The 21,127-nt window shown below is 35.8% G+C and overlaps 1 protein-coding gene across 1 annotated transcript in view; it reads left to right on the forward strand.

Annotated features, from left to right (window-relative positions):
* The window catches only part of LOC118196513 (cilia- and flagella-associated protein 68-like), a 159,194-nt gene that overhangs the window by 129,266 nt on the left and 8,801 nt on the right, over window positions 1–21,127 (forward strand). The window contains exon 4 of the mRNA XM_085812407.1: window positions 14,831–14,924. Coding sequence (XP_085668533.1) covers window positions 14,831–14,924 — 94 coding nt within the window. The remainder of the gene's footprint in view (window positions 1–14,830; window positions 14,925–21,127) is intronic.

Raw genomic sequence — 21,127 nt, forward strand, 5'->3', positions numbered from 1 at the left:
GCCAGAGTTAATTAGTTTGAAACTGAGGTCTAAACGACCTTGTTGAAAACTTTTAGCTCTTGAATCTAACGCGAGGCCAATCTTTTACAAACATTTCTCTCTAGAAACTAGAAATTAAAAAGTCGTTTTTACATTATCAACTCCATGGACAAGTAATTTTCATCTGTACTGCATCTATAAACAGGAGTTTCTTAGTTGAAATCTGGTTCCTTCCAGAGATCTGTAAGCAAAACTAGTTTAATGAAATGTTACACAATCAAATGGCAAGTAACATGAATATTTATATTTCTCTTTTAAAATTCTTATTTCATTCATGACGTTATTTAATTATCTCCCCGTGCTCTCTGACGTGTGTTGTAAAGAAAAGTACCAAACACGAGCGTGTCTATGTACAAGTGTTCAAAACTACCGCCTGCAATCAAAACACTAACGTGTTAAAATTCAACATAACAAGACCTCAGAACACACCTTATATTCATCTCTAAACAATGAGGTACTATTCTGAAAAGTGGCTAACTCTGAAGTGTAGCGTCAGAGAGCCTAACTATTTACATTCATTCAACCTTTATCACATATTCACAATAATTTGCTCTTTTTACAGTCACACCAATAAGTTAAAATTTTTGGCATTACTCTAATATTTTCACTTTTAACATATCATTTCTTAACTTTTAACATATCATTTCTTAACTTTTAAGATAACAGTTCACGTTGTATATAAGGACATATTAACATGCCGTTAATTTTACGCATTTTAAAACACACATTAGTAGTACATTGTTAACTTCTATTCTTTTCCAAGCAAGTGCCAATTCTTCTACATTGAAATACTACATTTCAAAAGTCTTTCAGACTAAAACTTCTTTCTTGCCAGAATCTTTTAAATAAAATTTTATACAATAATTTTTACAATTTTTTTAAGGTACCTTTCTCAAAGATTATCAATGCTTTTACAATATTCAATACACATTCCTATTATACAATAATTTTAGTTTTACTCTCGAGTAATTGAAAAACAATACCAAAATAGGTAACAACTCATTTCTCGCCTTTTTGGCGATAAAGGTAGGCCTCACATGAGGTAAAACTTCTTGAATTCTGCCACTTGCATAAGAATGAAAAATTAACTTAAGGTTTCAAAGTAACATAAAGTTTTACTTATCTTTGTGATATTCAGACATCCTTTTTCCTGCCCAGTCCTGGAAAGTGGAGAAGACTACCGTCTGGTTTATCTTCCTTCTTGTGCGGGTTCGCCCTTCGGTTCCTTCCTCCATGAGCTTTCTTTTTCTTCCAGTTCGGTCACTCTTGAAGACCTTCTTTTTAGCATCTGCTTGTGGTCTCGGCCGTTTGATGGCAGGTGGTCTTGGCGGAACCGGGACAACTCTCTCTCGTTGTTGCCTGGATCTCGTTGCTGGCTGTTCAAATTTTTCTTGCTTCTTTGCATCTGCAGCTGGTCTTCCTTCATCAATTCGTCGACATTTGCTGCGTAGACTCCTATCCGATGGGTAGATCTTCCGTTTTGGAGCCGTGTTATAGTTGCTGCCATTTCTCCTGGCTCTCTTTGCATTACTCGTACTTCTCCCTTCTTCATTCTGGGGGTGGTCGTGCCCTCTCTTTTCTGATCGGTGGAACGGCTTCTTTTTCTTGTTACCTTCAGTTTTCCAACGAGGGAACTTTCTTTTCAATTGCTCCTGTCTACTAATGGCTTGCCCTTGTGATTGTCGTTGTTCCACCTCTGGAGATTGTGCCTGCCGTGCAGGATCCTGCAAAAGATCTTGAAACATTGGCATTTTATTACGATTATAAAATGGTTTTATCTGGTCGACGTCTGCGGTGCAGGTTTCACCATTCCTGGCTTTTAACACCACTACAGCCTGATTTACTTTTTCTGTGACATATGGTCCTTCAAATCGTGGATAAAATTCGGCAGTTTTATCTTCTGGTGTTGAAGAAAGTGAATGCTTAATTTTTTACACTTCATCCCCTACTTTATAAGTTACTCCCCGTCGTTTCATATCAGAATAGAGCTTCTGTTTTCTTTGTGCTACTTCAGTGTTCTTTTTGCTTCTTTAATTAATTTTTCTATATCACCCATTTTAAATTCTGGAGCTCTTTGTTGAACATAAAATAATTTATCTAACGGCGTTATAATCTTTCTGCCTAAAAATAACTCAGCAGGAGTTTTGCCCTTCGTATCATGTTTTGCGGTCCTAAGGGCGAAAGCTAATTCATTGACATAGTTATCCCAGCTTTTATGAAAATTTTTAACATAACTACGGATAATTTTCACTATATTTCTATTGACCCGTTGCGCTATATTTAATTGCGGCCGATACGGGACCATTTTTAAATCACGTATGCCCAGTTTTTGCACATGTCTTCAAATATATTACTTACAAATTGAGGACCATTATCCGATATAACTTTTAGGGGCTCCCCGTATTTTAAAATATATTTATTTAAAATAGAATCAGTAACTAATTTCGCGGAGGCTCGTTTTAAGGGAACAATTTCGGTCCACTTACTAAAATGATCAACCATAACAAGGAGATACCGACTTTTATTTAACTGACTTTTTGGGAAAGGGCCCAATAAATCGATGCCAATTATTTCAATTGGAAATTCCGATTTAATGCTATTTAGAAACCCGGCCGGGCGGAAATTAATATAATTAACTGCTTGACATGTTGGGCAGGACTGGACATACGCCCTTGTTAACTTTTGCAGCTCAGGAAAATAAACTGCTTCGCGTACGCGTTGGATGGTTTTTCGAATACTGTTGTGTAGAGAATTTGTCTGATAGCGTTATAAAAACTATGTGAATGATTTTCTGATTTATGGAAATCTTAATTTTTATTTGATTCTGAATTATTTATTTTAAAGCTTTAATTTTGGGGAAAAACAGATGCTTCTGGGAATATTATTTAGTTTAAAAGAATATTATTTATTTTCTTTTATTTGCAAATTTTGTACAAGCTTTGATTCATTGTGAAAGAAGCAGGGAAAGGGAGGCAATTTTTTGCCAAGTCATGATTTCGCGCGCTTTGTCCTTTAGAATGTTCTAGAAGGATTTTTCATTGTGTTAGTTGACCTTAAGAGAGGAAGTACGTGACAAAAAGGTCAAAGGTTGCTACTTGTCTTTCAATGTAAGTCATTCAGGTTTTTGGCGATTGAGGGTCCGGTTGTTGGCTAAGTGAAGAAGGGCGCGCATGCGCGATCACCCTTATTTCCGCATTCTGGAGTTGAAAACGCGAATTTTGCCAAAATTAAGGGGGCGATAAGTGAAGCCATAGTGGGAGCCCGCGTTTGTGGAGGAGACGAAGGAAATTCGAGTAGCGCTGACTGAGCTTGCTGGACTTTTGGAGGTTACTCTTGAAAACCGGCTTGAAGGAGATAGGCAAGATGTAATTCACAACGAGAGATGTTTTTCCGGCGGGGAGCGGCAAATATGCTCCCCGGCCGCGTTTTGGTTAAGAGGCGAGACTCACTTACTGACTGGCGTGTGGAACTTACTTGGGACGTTACTCGTGAAGCTTGCTCTTGGGATGAGTAAGAACAGGCGAGCCGTAATTGCCTAAAAAAACGTTTCTGGCCGGAAGCTGCAAACACGCTCCCTTGCCGCGTTCTGGTAAAGAGGCGAAATTTGAACGAGTTACCTGCGTGTTGACTTAGGACTTTCAGGACCAAGCGGATAGCCGTCCTGGGCAGCAGTGCTCCTGTTTCTGTTTTACAGAGGAAAAATTAGTTTCGTCACTATGAAAACCAGTTACCTGCGTGTTGACTTTAGACTTTCAAGACCAAGCGGATAGCCGTCCTGGGCAGCAGTGCTCCTGTTTCTGTTCTACAGTGGTAAAATAACGTCGACGTTATGAGAACCAGTGTAAAGATGAGCCCGGCCGACGTCAACGCTTATTAAGATACGAGTCCTCCACTTCAAGTTGTCCAACCAAGTTAAGTGCTATTTTTTTTTTTTTTTTTTTTTTTTTTTGTGTGTTTGAACTTTGAGTGGGTTTTCAATAACTTTTCTTGGAATGTAAAAACAGCTTCGAATCTTAAATTAATTCTCAGGCTTTAAATTTTGGCTTGTTTCTCTTTCCCCTTTAAATTACCAAGACAAACCTTAAAGTTTTTATATGAATTTAAATGAAAAAAAAAGGGTAAATGACAAATTGAAGAATTCTCCTTAGACTCTCAGATGAGGTTAAGATTTTATTTTATTGTGATGTAATTGAATAAACTGATATTTAATCTGGAAACCTATTACAGTATGTTTTCTTGATATTTTTAATATGTTTTTCCTATATATCTTGTATATGTTTTTCTTATGTTTTCGATCCTCTCACGGCGCGGTCCCGGGATGCATTTTTTCACAACGCAAAATGCTTACCGTTCTCTATACGATCACTAAAAGTTTGGTAGTTAGCAAATTCTTAAGAGTTTAGTTTCCTCCCTAAGAGGAAGTAGAAACCTTTCACGGCAAGTAGGTTCATATTTAACATTTAACATATAGGAGTTTCTTATTTAACAATGGTACCTTGAAATAAAGCTATTTAACATTGGTGCCGAAACTTCTATATAACAATACCAGCATGAGAAGCTAAAGGGGAGTCTTGTAACTCCTGCAGTATATTTAATCTAAGACTAGCTGGGATAATAGGTCGAAATTCGTTGTTGGAATTCGTAGTTTTTGTATAAAATAATAGACCATCTATTAGTTCGTAATGGGCCGCCCTATTTCTTATCGCCACAATATCTTGGTGGCTAAAATTTTCAGGATCCTTTAAATAATCATAAATATTTTTAAATTCAGGATCCTTACCCAGTTCGGTTACAGTTTCTCGGGAATGTATCGTACATGCTGTGAGCATTGCCACCTTTACAGTATTACCTTCTTCATCTATTTTTATTCTGGATAGGCATCTGTTACGATATTTTCCTTTCCGGGGGTGTGCTTAATTACCAAATTATACTCTTGTAACTTGAGTGCCCATCTTATTAACCTTGGGGATAAGTTTTTCCATGAGTACCATCTAGTTACCGCTGCATGATCAGAATACACTGTTATTGGCGCCCTTCCAAAATAGACTCGGAACTTTTGCACTGCTAACAGTCCCTCTCTCTCAGTCGCGGAATAAGTTCTTTATGTTTGATTTAAAGTTCTACTAAAAAATGCCACGGGCTGCTGATTTTGCGAAAGTACAGCTCCTACCGCATAATCCGAAGCATCCGCTGAAATTTCTAAATTCTCATCGTTTTCAGGAAATTTCAGAACAGGGGCTTGCGTTAATGCTTGCTTTAATTTTTCGAAAGCACTATTGGCTTCGGCCGTCCACGAGAATCTTGCCTTTTTCGTTTTTAATTTTAACAATGGTTCAGCAATAGCTGCAAAATCTTTTATAAAGGACCTATAATATGAACAAAGTCCTAGAAAAGAAGAGAGCTTCTTTGCCGTATTTGGCGGCGGATACTTTTGCACAGCGATTATTTTTGATTCGTCCGTCTCGATTCCATTCTGAGATATTTTGTAACCTAAGTATTTTAATTCAGGGGCTGCAAATTTGCGCTTTTCGACATTAACTTTTAGACAGGCCTCATTTAATAATGAAAACACCTGTCTTAAATCCTGTACATGTTGCTCCAGATTATCACTAGTAATAATGATATCGTCTAAATAGATAAATGTGGTCTTTCCTAGAACAGGCCTTAGCACAATGTCCATACATCGCTGAAATGTTGCCGGTGCCCCTGAAAGGCCAAACGGCATACGCAAGAATGCATAAGTGCCAGACTTGGTTATAAAAGCAGTCTTAGGCACATCTTCTGGTTTAACACCTATTTGAAAATCAGTCGTTAACCAGTCGTTAAGTCTAACGTAGTCATATATTTCGTAGAAGTTATGTTCCTTAAAATTTCTTCAATAATAGGTAACAGATATACCGGATATTTAGTCATGGAGTTTAATTTACGATAGTCAATAGCAAAACGCCACCTTTTCGGATGTGTTACTGGATAGTCATTATTTTTCTTACATAACACAACCGGGCTAGCATAACTACTTGAGATGGGCGTTATGATCTTTTTACGTAACATATCTCGAATGTGCCACTCTATAATTTTTTCTTTATTCTTATCGTACCGATACGGTTTGTGGCGAACTGGCAGTGAATCTCCTGTGTCGATACTATGGTTAGTAACTTGAGTAAATCCGGGAATATCACTAAATAACAAAGCAAATTCACTTACCACTTGTCGAATTTTTTGTTGCTCTCCCTTAGGCAGGTGGTTGAGGTTTAATATGGTTGGTTCTCTTTTTTCTTCCAGAACTGGTTGCATGGTCAGCTTAAGGGACGCTTGGTTGAAATCCAGCGTTGCTTCTGCCTCTGAAAGAAAATCTATCCCTAAAATGACATGTGCTTGTAAATTTTTTACGATAAAAAACATGATCTTTACTTGCTCGTCCTTAATGCGAATATATAATGGTATTTTACCTATGCATTTGCATCTTTCTCCCTGCGCAGCTAACACTGTCGTATTATCCGAATTATATATTCGGTATCTGCGGAAGTACTTCCTAAAAAAATCTTCTGCCACACAGGAACACTGCGCGCCTGTATCCAGGAGTGCGGTGGCTGGGATGTTGTTCACCAAAACTTCAATCTTTGGAAGAGTCAAATTTTTCACAATAACTGTATTTAACTTGAAGGAAGAGGGGTTTTCTTGGCCTTCGGATTTCCGCACCCTCCCGTCAGCAGAAATCCGTTTTAGTTTAAATTTTCTTTCTTCCTTTCCATGCCTTCCTTTTTTTTTCGCTGGCCTTCAGACTTTTTTTCTGGCTTACTATTGAACTGTCGACGTTCGCCGGTTGTTTTTGGATACTCAGGTTTCCTTGCCCACTGATTCGATTTGCTTCCGTAGCCGAGTTCTTGCCTTTGCTGTGGTCTTGGCGCACCAAATTGGCTTCGTTGCTCATACTGGCGTCTTCTTTCAATGTCCGCCGTTCTTCTAGTTTCAAACTGGATTGCAAGCTCAAATAACTTTTCCAGTGTAGTCGGATTCCTTAATTCAATAAAGTCTTGTACTTGGGAAAGTAACCTCGGCAAAATCACTTGGATTATCTCAGGATCCGGACGGCTTCCATACAAGAGTTTAAAGACGTGAATTTTTCTTAAAATAAAGCTTGAGAGATTTTCAATTCGTTGCTGGTATATGCTGAAGAGTTCCGCTTCTAATTTTGAACGATTTCTTACGACAGGGAAGGCTTTTACTAAGGCAGTCTTGAAATTTTCGTAAGTATAGGTGAGGCTTCCCGCTTCACCCAAGAGACAATACACACAGGAAGGGTATACGAAACCCTTTATTTTTCTATCTTTACAGCGATTTCCGGAACTTCGGAATACAGAGACCAAGCACTTGTGGTCTGAACGTAAGAATATAAAACTATTAACTAAAACTCTAACTAAAACTAACTTTGGATTAATATACAAATGCCTAGCTTTAAGATTGGCCGTTATTTAACAAAATCCGTATGTAGTACAGAGAGCTGCTAAAACTGCGATACGTTTGAACTTATCAAGAGGACCAAACCTCTGGCCTTGAAGGCAACCAGCAACCGAGTAAAACTACTATGGCAAGCGGTTTGCAATAACTCTTTCCTCTCTCTTGTTTGGCAAAAAGCCACAACTTAAGTACTTGGCGTTAGCAAGACAAATTTGCATAAATAAGTTAAAGCTTTTAATTCTGGCCGGAAGTAGAAAATAAGAAGTGATGGTAAAGATTTAAAATAAAATAAACGTTAGTAAAACTTAGGATCCTTACAACGTTTCTTATTTTTTTCACAGTTTTTAACTTTTTTTCGTTTTTCAGATTGAAATAGTTTATAACTCTGACGCGTATTAATTTCAATACTAGTTTCGTGTACATAATTTTATGATAATGAAAACTTATTCGAATACTTAAGCAGTTAATATTTGTATTTATTTTTTTTTTTTTTTTGTTTTCTTTCAATATATGGTACATTATAAAGTTTATCCCCACAAATGTTATGTACATTAATTATTAATTTGTTTTCGTTATTTTAAAAGCACTCTCATGTATTAAAGCTACTTGTGATTTTCTCAGCATCGAAGTGTAAGAAAATTAAAAAATGGAACGGCGTGAAGATTTAATATCGGCGATTACTATAGAAGGCCGAAGATAACATATCTTATTTAAAGTGCGAGATAATTTGCATTCTGGCATGGAAACGGAAAGAAGAAATGACAGTAAAGGTCTAAATCACAAAATAACTAGTTAATTAACATAAAGGAACTCTAGGACTTAGAATAGAAAAAATAATATAAATTATGTATTAAATTTATATTATTTGTTTAGATTCGAAATGAACGTAAAGTGAAATAAATTCCTTATGATTTTAAGAAACGATACAGTATATACTGTTTTAAGTAGGCATAAAATACTGCATGATACTCTTAAAATTTTCTTCTTGATTAATTAAATGATGAATTATATGATTTACTCTACTTATAATCAAATAATGAAAACTGCGGATCAGTATTTCCGAGTTGAAAATTCTAGTCAAGGAGAATATTAAGCATCAACTTTGAGCTCACAGGAACATCCATCAGAAATTTGCGAGCATTTAAATGCAGCATCAGACAGTTCAAATATAATTTTAAGAATTAAAAATGTATCAGAAACTATTTCGACTGAAATCACTGAAGAAGACGAACTATCAGAATATATTTCAGCTACAGTCATAAACAGTGACGAAAGGTCAGACAATATTCCAATCGCTTTTAGAGATGTAAAAAATGAAAGATATCCATCCGATTTTGGTCATTATCCAGAAATCCGTACAAAGGATAAAAAAGGATTTATTTTAAATTTTGGCCTTTGTAAACCAAAAGATACCGATCTGACCCAAAATCAAGAGAGCAGATCATTTTCTTCTGTTGATTATACAGTGATTAATAACTCCGTTTTAGAGACAGATTTTGCTTTGTTATTCGCTTGAACTTAACAAAGACTACTAAGAACCATGTTGGTTAATTTCAGATAAGGAGAAATGTGGTCGACAGGAATATAGCACTGGCAAACATTAACAATAAGAAAAAAAAAAAAAAAAAAAAAATGCGCGAGGGAATTTCTCATCATATTGAAAGTTGTATCGAAAAGAAAAATTGGGAAGGAAATAACTGTATTGATCAATATTGAAAACAAATCTGTAAGATATGAAAACAATATCAATTCGCTTTAGAAGATTAAATTCTGATAACTTTAGCAGAAAATAACAATTGTTTCGTAGACACAGAGAAAGTACCTCAGCTCTGATGTCAAATTATTGGCAGAATATGACATTGTGATGAATGACGTTAAAAAATTCTCTCAAGCACTGTTAATATTTGAATCCTGCAACAGTAAATGATTAATTGATTGTTTAAAAACAAATTATTAGTTGTTTGAAAACAAAGCTTTTGGATGAAATTAAAAGTTCTCTTTTTTTATTTCTTTGAACGAAGTAAAGAAAGTATCGTAATCGCGAAAACTTCGATTATCATATTTCAACGGAAATAGTAATTTTGACCGTTCCCAAATCCATCTGGGGCCCACCAAGGGTCAAGCTGAAAGTAATAGTAGTAGTTCGGTCCGAGGTTCGAATCCCCCGAACGGGATGGATGCATGTGCCTGCGTAGTTTTCCTCATGTGTAAAGGGCCGTTCCCACTGGGATTTATCTGAGCTAGTGGAGTCAGTTCCATGTGTCGACTAGCCCCGCTATGCCTGCAGTTCAGATTTTCAACTTGCTGCCCTATGGAAAAACACTTGTTTCTGAAATGGGTCGGCTACGTCACTTGTCTCCGTTAGCTCACATAAACCCCAGTAGGAACGGCCCTTCATGTGTCTACCACCCAGTTTCTCTTAGAAAGACCTCCAAGAAGGCATCCATTTTCCTAGGCAGATTGCTCTCGCGGCTTTGTCGTAATCACATAAACCATTTGAGCGTTTTTTTCTTTCCGTAACGTCTGTATTTGCAGACAGTGTAAAAGACTCTTTTTTTCCTAAAATGGGTTTGGGATTCAAAAGGGATTTTTTCTTGACATCTTTTTAATACATGTATGTATATATATAGTAAGAAAGGAAGTTTGAAACCTAGCAAAAGATCGTAAAAAGATTTGTTTATCCTATCAAATTCCAGAAAAACCATATAAAATAGTGACAAATCAGAATGTTTAAAATGACGAAAAATGCTTTAGCTGTGTAAAATTAAAAAAAAAAAAAAATAATTTTCCGCGAATAACGAAATTTAACTTTTCATGCGGTCTCCCGGTTCCTATACTTATACCTGGGAAAGTTTTATACTCGTTATGAAAAAATTAATTAGAAGAAGTTTGACTCCCGTACGACAAAACTTACCGCGTAGTTAAAAGTTTGAAATTTTTGATTTTTCAACTTGCCTTCAGGAATTAGTTAATTAAGTTAGAATGATTCGAGAAAATAACTTTAAATGAAGTGCAGCAAAAAATGTGTATAATTTAATAGGCGGTACAAAGGATTAATGTGTGTCCATATCAGATTTTTAACTATTAATCCTGATCTCATAAAAATCATTATCAAAATGTTGGCTCCTAGAAACCTCGATTTTTTGGGTGGGAATACTGTAAATTTATTGGGGGGGGGCAAGAAATGTTTTTGCATAGGGGTTCTAGAGTTCTGGTTACGCCACTGCGAGCGATGTGTGGAGGACACCATCCTGCGTAAACACTGTGGTTGTATCACAACTCCTTACCTGAAGAGTTGGAATAACGGTGACTAATTTTATTCTAATAATGAAGCATATCGCTGACCGATGACGGTGCATGTCACAGGCCCTGCGGAGCTGTGCTCTTCCCCCCAAAAAAAGGACCACAATGAAGGTTGCAGTAAAGCCGTGCGAAACCGTAACATGCGAAGAGTGTAATGAAATTTATAGGAATTGATGCGGGTTTGTAGCACCCCAAATACGGCAACAGTACGTGTTAACCCCACCTTCCACATGAAAGTGGTCCTCGTCTACCCACAAAATGTTCCATGGCCATTGATCCTCAACCTCAACTCACGCAAGAAACCGCAACGCAAAAGTTTGTCAACTCAGCTAGTAAGAGCTGCTGCACTAGCGACAGTTTATAGGGACAGTAGCGTAAGACCTTTTGAAGAATCGTATGAACCATGGAATGAGGTTGGGCAACAGATGCTGTAATACGCGAAAACACTAGGGCTGCCGATGTTTTGCGATCTCTCTCCCTCCACTTGCACTTACATCATCCACTACCTGGACTGCAACACATTTTCGTTCCTATCCTGGCTGAATCCCCAATGTTCCCATTGCTTCAAATTTCCTAATCATGTTTGTTAACCCTTGACTAGTGAGTGGACCTTTTCGTAACCGCTCCGAAATTTCCGCAAAGCTTCGGTACGTTTTGGTAAAACAATTTCACCAGTAAAGTACGTTCCTGGAGAGTCAACGTCATCTTCCTTGACTTGGAAACGACTATGACTGCGACTTAGACTCGATATTATACCGAACTATTGCAAAAAGCAACGTTGCCGATTCTTGAAATAAAGCCCTGGGGCACATTATATAATAAATTCCGGACGTGGAAGCAATCTCAGAAGAGAAAACGGAGTAAGGGGGGAGGAGAGAAGTACCAAAAAGAGCAAAATAATCTCATCAGACAAGTTCTCAAAACGTGACGAGCGAGCAGAGTTTTCCAGAAGGATCCAAGACAATGTAGGTTCAATGACAACAATAAGAGAAATATACTATACAAAATTGGCTTCAATGGCAATCTCAAAAACTTCAATACAGCCTCAATCAATACAACTAAATACAACAATACTACAACAACCTGGACTACAAAATTACAATACAGCAAATTCAACACAACTACGCATAATACAACACAACATCAGCTACCAGAATTTCCAAGAACTATATTCAAACTGCAGAACTACAACAATTAAAATCAGATGCGTTAGAAGTATAAACAACTACCAAATGAGGAGCTAAGTGATAAAGTTTTCATCTCCGCCCATGAAGGTGTGTGCTGCCAGTGGTCGGATGCTTCGATCTTCAAAGAGAATTTCACAAATAAAGATTTTAATAATTTACGAAGTCACATAGCTCGGCTTTGGTGCAAACCTTTTCATTGGATCTTCTGATATAATCTGGAATTGTCTCAAGCTTTAAATTTCTGTGTAAAAGCTCATTACGAATAAGACAGTGGGAGTCAGTAATAATAACAAAAATTTGTTCTGTACAACTTGCAATTGATGAAGCTGAATAACAGTATTCCAAGCAGGTGCAGCATAGCATAGTATTGGTCGAATGCAGGTGGTGTAGATATGTCTCTTGGTACCCAAGCTAAGATTATTTTCCAATGACAGGGAGAAGTCTGCACATGATACCAATGGCCTTGCTCTTGACACTTTTAATGTGGTTGGACCATGTGAGTCTTTGATTTAAAATGATGCATAAATATTTAGCCTTTGTGACCAAAGGAACAGGAAAGGAAGAGTAAGAAAAAAGAAAAAGAAGAGTCTTTATAAACAATGTGCTTCTTGGTTTTGCTGAGGATTAAAAGTTGCGATTTGCTAGCATTAATTTTTACACGCCAATTGGTGCACCAGTCTTATAAGTCTTCTACAGGACTATGACTGCGGTTCACCTTTCGCATCTTTATAGGGTTGCTGAGCGAGCGCAGGATTACTATGATTACGACATTTGCATATGGCAATAGCTTACATTGCACAACGCCATCTAGTGGTGGTTTTTGAAACTCATTGTTTTTTTGCCCACGATAAAATTCCAATCATTTCATTCCGCCATTACCCAATTTTCATGCAATTCTGCTGCATAGTGTTTGCTACAGACTGCTCGCAAATTTCAAGCTTGATTATGGACACCCTGTATATAACAAAATTAAGTTTTGAAAACAATCGTATTTTTACCAATAAATAAATAAATAAATTCAGAAAAATTAAAAACAGTGTAATGAAACAGTTAATTACAAAAGATGATCATATTTCAGCCTAGATTACAAAAAAGTAATTTTTTCCTTAATTTTGTGTTCTTTGAATGCACTGTGAAAAACAACAGAAGAAATAACAACGAAGAAATCCTTACTACACGATTCACGTTCATCCTCCCTATTTCAAAATCGGTCCGAATGGAGCATGCGTATTCGCGCTCAGGTTCACGGCTGCGGCAATCAAACTAAGGAGGTTAGAAATTATTTTACGATATTGCTCTCGAATTGAATTTTATGGTTTAAGTTCGAAGAACATGATATTTAATAAATAAAGGTAACATATAAAACGCTAAAGAAACGTAATGTAAAATCTGAAGGCCTTCAGATTTTATTTAATTTTATACTTATAATTATTGGCTGCTTTAGAATTAGCATAAATATAAAGTTATTAGGTCAACTGCAATTTCTGAATATCGTGGTCAAAAAGACATGTAATTATTTTATTTTTAATTTTATTTATTTACTTATTTTTTATTTAAAATATTTTTAACTTTGGTACTTACTGTTATCGTATACCTTTTAGTAGAAGTCGCCAAATTTTCAGAATGTGCCAAACAATACGCGTAAACTGTGCCAAATTTTCCGAATGTGCCAAACTCTGGCAACAATGCGCGTAATGATTCTTCAGGCAACCGTGCTCACAACACAAACTTTCAGTCAAGTAACGGCGCCATTTTGGCGTTCGTTCTTTTTATTGTATTTCCAATGGATTTTATAAACGAACCGAGATATTTTGTGCTTCAAAATTAATTTTAAAATATGTGGTTAAGGAATTTGCCAGAAACAGAAGAAACTGCTGTAAATTTTCTTCAGGAACACAGAAGTTTGACGCAAAATCTCTAAAGGGAATACGAGGAGATACCTTTGGTATATAGCCGATGTTATCGGAGTTTGCGTGATGCCGCATCTCTGCAACTGTCTCTTTCTTCAAGTGTAAACAGATCCCTGTGTATTTGGGAAGAACAGCAGAAAAAAATTGCAGAAAGATTTGAAAAAAAAAAAAAAAAAAAAAGCGTTTTATTTTTTTAGTGTATCGCTTATTTAATAATTAAAATTTTTATTTTGAATTACTAAAGTATGTTTCCTTTTCAGACGTTGATAATGTTTGGCAACTTCAATAAATATCAGTAGTTAAGGAATCTTTTTAAAAAAAAGTCGCGAAAAGTGCTATATTGCACCCGATAAATAACTTTTACCTTTTCATCCGTAAAAAAAAAAAAAAAAAAAAAAAAGAAGCGTTAATACATACGTAAGTAGATACCGACAATTTTTCTGGCCTATCAGCTGCTTTCAGATCGAGCATTCGGCCCGCATTCAATTTGATTTCGAGACCACTGGCTTAAACAATTTCCATTCCTTTATTGTTTAAAAAGGCAAACTTAAAGCATCGCATTCCCTCTTGCTGTGGATGGCTAGTTCATTGTTACCGTTATAACACTGACTAGCTATATCTCCTGGATATCGATGTAACTGTCGATAAAGTTATAGGATGGTTGCTCATAATTATAGACAAAGCTATGAATGACCACCAAATAGCTATAGATAAGCTTGCCCTAGGATCTGGGAAATAGGCAAGGAATTAGTTGTTAAATCTAAAAAAGCGAAATGAATTTTCCGAAATCTCTGTTTTATCTGAGCAATTCATTTTCAAATTTCTGTACTTAGAATCATGGTCATAAACCAGTTTATGGCTTCGTATATGCTCTCCTAAAAAGTCAGTTAAGTTTTTTAGCATTTCTAAAATTGTTTCTATCTTCACTTGCAGTTTGATTACGCCTATAAGACCGAGTATGAAACACGTTTTGGGGATCGCAACAAGTATGAAACAGGTTTCTGTGGAGACATTCTTTCGAGCGATCGTAAGTAAATTTAATATTTCTTACTTTTCTTCAATGTTTCTCCTTCAAATTCGGGCTAACAATTGTCGGTACTAGAATGAAGATGAATCGTTGGTCCGGATGAACATTACATGGAGCTCTTAACCTTTAATGCTCCTGTCCTAATACCCAGAACAACCCTAATGTCCAGGACGCTGTTCGGGCATAAATCGACCTGATGGCACTTTGAATTGCACAATGTATCGCCAAAAATGGAGATTTTACGTCTTTTCTACCTTATCATCTTGTATTTTAAGCACTTGCAACCTTGTGTAACTTTTCCCCTTTTTCACGATAATTAAATGGGTATGCCGGTTATGGTTATATTTAAGAAATTGTGATGAAAGTTATGAAAATGCAATATTTCTTAAATTTTAGTTGAACTATACCTAAATTCGCCTCGTAAATGAGAACATTGCAAGAATCAAGGAATTGCAGAAATCAAGGAATAAAACTTATAAACGAAAAGCAAAAGTTTGCAGTTCGAAAATCTTTATTAATAAAAAATTGAACAGACAGAACAACTTTAACTTTTATGTATTTTTGAAAAAAGTTTGATAAATTATTTGCTAAACCTTTTGTGGATTTCCAAGGAAGTCAGGCGTTTATTTTTTCCAACCAATTTTTCTAAGCTGCAAATGTGTCAGAATGAAAAGATATAATCTACTTAAGCTCAAACAACCGCGCAAAATAATTTTATCTTACGAATGAGCTATATACGTCCGATTTTTATGCATTCTCAAAGTACTAGTAATTTCTGCAGTCACTGTATTATGAATAACTAATACTTCAATAATAGATCAATGTTATAAGGTATTAATTTCCTAACCTTCCTTTAATATTAATTCAAGTCCTTATACAATTAAACTACATCGCGTTAAACCTGTTGCCTGCCAGAAAAAAAGGGATACACGATAAAGAAATGCTCAAAAACAGGCATGAATAACCAAGACTGGCACAGTAATCAACGAGTATGGGTCCCATATCACCGAGTATGGCTCTCATATCACCGAGTCCGGCTTCTAATCTCAGAAAAGGCTCAGACGTTTGTAAGTGTGTAGTGTCTTCGCGAAATGGGGGCACATAAAGTACTGTCTAGTCGAAAATCCTCTCGAAGGGTTTGTGAAAGGGAAAATGGGGTGGAATGTGGAAGGCCCTCGAATTCATTCCCCGGAGAAGCTGGATAAATTCGTATTGTCACTTATGAGGTGTCAAAGGCTCATGCCAATGACAAACGCAATCCTGCGTTCCTGGCCAAGATAAATTCGTGAAATTGGTCTGATATTATCGTCAGACGAGTAGTAAGAGAACTCACAACAACAACAGGTGCAAAGCAAATGGTTTAATTTTATATATATACAAAATTCTTTTGTCTTAAAATACAAGATGATAAGAAAGAATATGAAGCAAAATCTCCTTTGGGGAGAAGTAATTTTGAATTCGACATGGATTATCCAATCTATTTCTGTCCGAATAATGTCTTGGACATTGTATCGATCTGGGCCAACGAGTTATCTTCATTTCATGGGAGTGGGAGATATTCAACCAATGTACAAATGTATCCCATGTATACTCAATTAACGAGAAGTCGGGCAATCAGGCTGACTGTAAGAAGGCATCTGCAGACCTAAAAACATGTAGGCTGATCAATATTTTAACATTAAACTGTTAAAAATTTGCATTTGGGATATTCTACAGGTAGAAAATGCCGTAAGGCCGCGGTACCTCACCAACATAATGGCACGCCACTAATATAACCGTTATGCGAATCATCTGTCCTCTCTGAAGTTCATTTCCAAGTTCCAGTATCATTATGGCATTTCATACGTTCTTTTTCGAACCATTATCTCCCCTTCTTCGGACTACAATCTGTAAAATAGTGAAATGACTGTGACGTGACGTTGCATTTCTTTCGCAGTACGGAACAAGGACAAATCGGTTGCACAAAAGACCTATATGATGAATGTAAGCTTAGAAACTAAAGCAATAAAATACAAATAGGTGTGAATGGCAGGTCATACAGAAAAAATACGGTAAACAAAATAACAGAAGACGATTTACATATTCAGGTGGTGGAAGACTGCAAGCGGCCTTCTCCGGTTTTCACGACTGTTAATATCATAATTTAGTACAGGTATGGTGCTATTTTGTACATCAGGAGTTTTATCAAAGAATTTCTCGGCTAACATAGCCATATACACATGTATTTCAGGAATTTTAAGCTCACGGGAATTGCAGACTTCCTAATGAGCCAACGACAACCCACCGCCTGTTTGAACACAATATTCTGAAGTATTTACAGGTTTTGCATCGAAGTCTTACAAGTATAACCCCAATCAGGTCAGGCATAGGTGATATGGGACGCAACAGGGTTTTGTAAATGAGTGTTTTGTTATCAGTAGAAAGAACGCTGTTCTGAGCAATTAAGGGGGGGGGCGAGTGTACGTTTACGCACTCGGAACTGGGCTAAGAACTGTGTAATGTGCGGGGACCATGCCCGGTTCACCGAAAATTTTGATCACTTGCGCATGTGTATCCCTTCTACAATTTGCATTCATATCTTTTATGGTCTGTTACATTTTCTCTATTTGATAGTGTTGGGATTGGCGCGGGGAGAAATATTGGCGAGTAAGCAACCCTACATTAACTTATTCGTGATGTCCGTTGCTGTCCAGTGTGGTTCAGTGATGTTTACAATTGCAATATTATGGAACTTTGTTTACTCGTTATTTTAACGTCCTTACTGATTGAATTTGCTTTTTTTTTTTATTAATATATGTTTCATTTTAATTTAGGCTAATTTGCTGATAACGATGCATTTAATATTTGTTAACATATGTTCGTAATAGTTCGTTATTTAGATTTAATTTGTTTACATGTTATAATTCAGTAATGTAAACTGTATTTTCTCTCCTAGTTTGGTAATGTATGTTGGCGGTTTTTTTTTTTTTTTTTCTTATTTAGAAACACTTGCTATATTCCTCTGAAGGAAGCAAATCATTTCTTAAAACTTTTTTCTTAATGTTACAATATATAGCAATTTAGGAAATGTTAAAAAAAAAAAAAAAAAAAAAAAAAAAAAAAAAAAAAAAAGCTAATGAACTGTATGTGTATTAAGAAAGATGATACTGTGACATAGTACATAAACATACTTCCATTTTTAACATATCAAATTTACTGAAATGGGAAAATACATAACTGAAAGCAATCTTGCAATAGCATTTGGTTTGCAGTCCTTGCCCTGGGCATTTGTATTTACGCTGATTTCATTTACCCATTTTTTGCACTCTTCAATCGAATTCATACTTGATCGTATCATTCAGCTTTCCAGTTGTTCGAGCAATACAGGAAAAAATCGTATTTTAACATAGTAATTACTTTACATTTACATTATACTCTACGAAGATTTAAACGCTAGATTTGATTACAATCAGATGGCGGTACATTTACCATATATCGTATTTATCTTTTTTTTCAAATCGCGCCAACATAATAATTACGCCAACTTTTTTTCTGGGCATGCGCAGTATGCGACATTCGTTTAACACTGTTCAACTCAATGTGCGGTCTGCCATTACGCTGCCCGGTTCACCGAAAATTTTGATCACTTGCGCATGTGTATCCCTTCTACAATTTGCATTCATATCTTTTACGGTCTGTTACATTTTCTCTATTTGATAGTGTTGGGATCGGGGCTCTAGATTTATTACCATTTTAAACACTAGCACACTAAAATATGAGTACAGCTAGTGCCATTTTATGAAAATATTCAACATTTCTAACGACACATCTCATGAATTAAAAGCATTACTTTTAAATCAAACAGATTATAAAGTAGAAAACATATTCTTAAGGACTGCGTTTATTGCTTTTAAACTGTTTGTTTGTTAATGCATAACAAACAGATAAAATTTGAAAGCTTTAACTCGCATCTTATGCGTTACGTAATGACCACACGCTGATGTGTGCACATAAAAGTACTTAATTTCAGGCAATCAAAAAACATTACTTTTAAATAGCTGAGTTTGTTGATCAAAACTAAAAGATAAATAACTATCTAACGGTAACAGTCTGGCGCGCTGGAGGTAAAAATGTTTTAATTCGAAGAGTGTTGCTACTGTTCGCCTTTAAATCGACGAATTTGTGAACTAAATCTCCTTAAATTCGCATAAAATATCAAATAAATAAGTAAATAAAAAATTCGAAATCCAAAATTCGGGCTTGGAGGCGCGCGTATTCGAGGTCAGAATTGTGGGTATTCAAAATTGGTGGTTCCAGGTGCCCTCACTTTCCCACAGTTACGAGAGAGATTCATACCTACACACAGATTCAACAGAGATAATGTGATTTACAAATAAGCAACAATATTCAACTCTGAAATTTATACTCCTCTCTATCTCTCTCGAAGTTTTTTTTCCTTTAAATGCCCAACTGGGCGATAGTCTCGAAAGGACATTTTGTTTCAAATCACTATAAATGGCTGTATCACTTTTCAAATTGTTGCCACCAAATGTTATCGCCCTGTATTATATTTAAAGAAACCAAATAATGAAGAATCTACATGAATGTGTGTACGTTTCTCGCACTGTGAAAAAACAATGGTACCTAGATTTATAAGATTTTGAATAACATAATCCTCCACCCGAACATGAACATCTGGAAGCCCGAATTTGGAATTTGTTTCATTGTCTATTTCCTATTTTGTAAAACTTTAACGAATTTTCGATTAACAAACTCAATAATTTCAAAACGAGCGGGAGGAAAACTCTAGGAAATAAAACATTTTTATCTGGGGTGCGGAAAACTGTCTATCGGAAATTGAAAGGCTTGCAGCAAGAAGGGCCCATGTGCACAGTTTTAAATTTTCGGAAAATTTTAAAAAAATCAAAAATTCATTTTTTAACTTATGTTTTAAACGTTTGTCCCCATTAAAAGGGCTAGTAAAAATGACTTTTTACGGCTACTCCAGTGGCTTTTTACTCCAATGCAAAGAACGATTTTTTAAAACAAAAGACCCATGAGCACAAAATCTACCAAAATTGCAGCTGTGCCCTTCTCGTTCCAAACCCTTCAATTCTAAAGATAAATTGTTTTTAAATATTTTCAGCCCAATGAGGTGAGCCCAAATGCTCTCGAAATGTGTATGAGTTTGTAAATGGGGAAGGGGACGCCCGTTTCGGCAGGATAAAAAATCTGAAATTTTTTTTATTTCTATTATTTTACTTATTTTTTAAGTATAATGAATTATGTTTATCTTATGTTAGCTATCACTGTCTTTCCCCAGCGACTGAATTAGTAGAATTTCGGGAAATTTAATAGCGAGTATCATTGATTATAAAAGATTCTTGATTAATCATTTAATTCCTTTATTAATGGAAATTCGATATTGTTACATTCTCAACGAGAAATTTTCACTCGTGAATTTTAGTACAACAATACTGATTATGCACGTTCAGCTTCATCGTACAAAATTCTGCAATGATAATAAAGAATGCATTAAGAGACTTCGAAGGAAAAATGGATACTCTCTTTGAAAGAATCTTTGAAAAAAAAAAAAAAAAAAAAAAACTTAAGTGACTTCGGTGACTTGCCGCTTTTACTTCTTTGTACGAAGTAAAGGAAGTATTGAAATCACGAATAATTTCGGGTATCATATTTCAACGAAAATATCCATTCTGACCGCTCTCAAATCCATGTAAACGATGATTTTGCGTGACATCTGACAGAACAAAGGACTCTTTTTTTTTTTTTTCCTAAAACGGATTGTAAAATGGATTTAAAATGAATCAGGACAGAATCCAAAACGAAGAGCCGTACCAAACGTATATATGTATACTGCCATTCTGTTACCCAGCTCGGTGAGTCCATTCTTTTTTAATCTCATATGTTGGTAAATTGTGCATTTTTTGCTTTGAAAGTGATTGAATTATATTGCTCTTATGTTCTGATTAAGGTTTTTATGCCTTTAGTTAATCTACATGCAACAGTTGTAGAATTATCAACGATTTAAAAGTTGTTTAAGTTCAGCTAAGCCTACTTTTTACCATAGCAGCCATATTAGTTTACATTAGAAACTTAGCAGAATAGTGAATTATCTCAGTTTCCATATCTACAGTGTCTTTTTGCCGAGTGTGACCAAAAAGAAAGTTTTAGTTTTGTGCATTGAAATATCTGCCTTCTTGCCC

The sequence above is a fragment of the Stegodyphus dumicola genome, chromosome 3 (assembly GCF_044657685.1).
Source record: "Stegodyphus dumicola isolate Sdum_Otavi_A_Nest chromosome 3, ASM4465768v1".
Lineage (NCBI taxonomy): Eukaryota > Metazoa > Arthropoda > Arachnida > Araneae > Eresidae > Stegodyphus > Stegodyphus dumicola.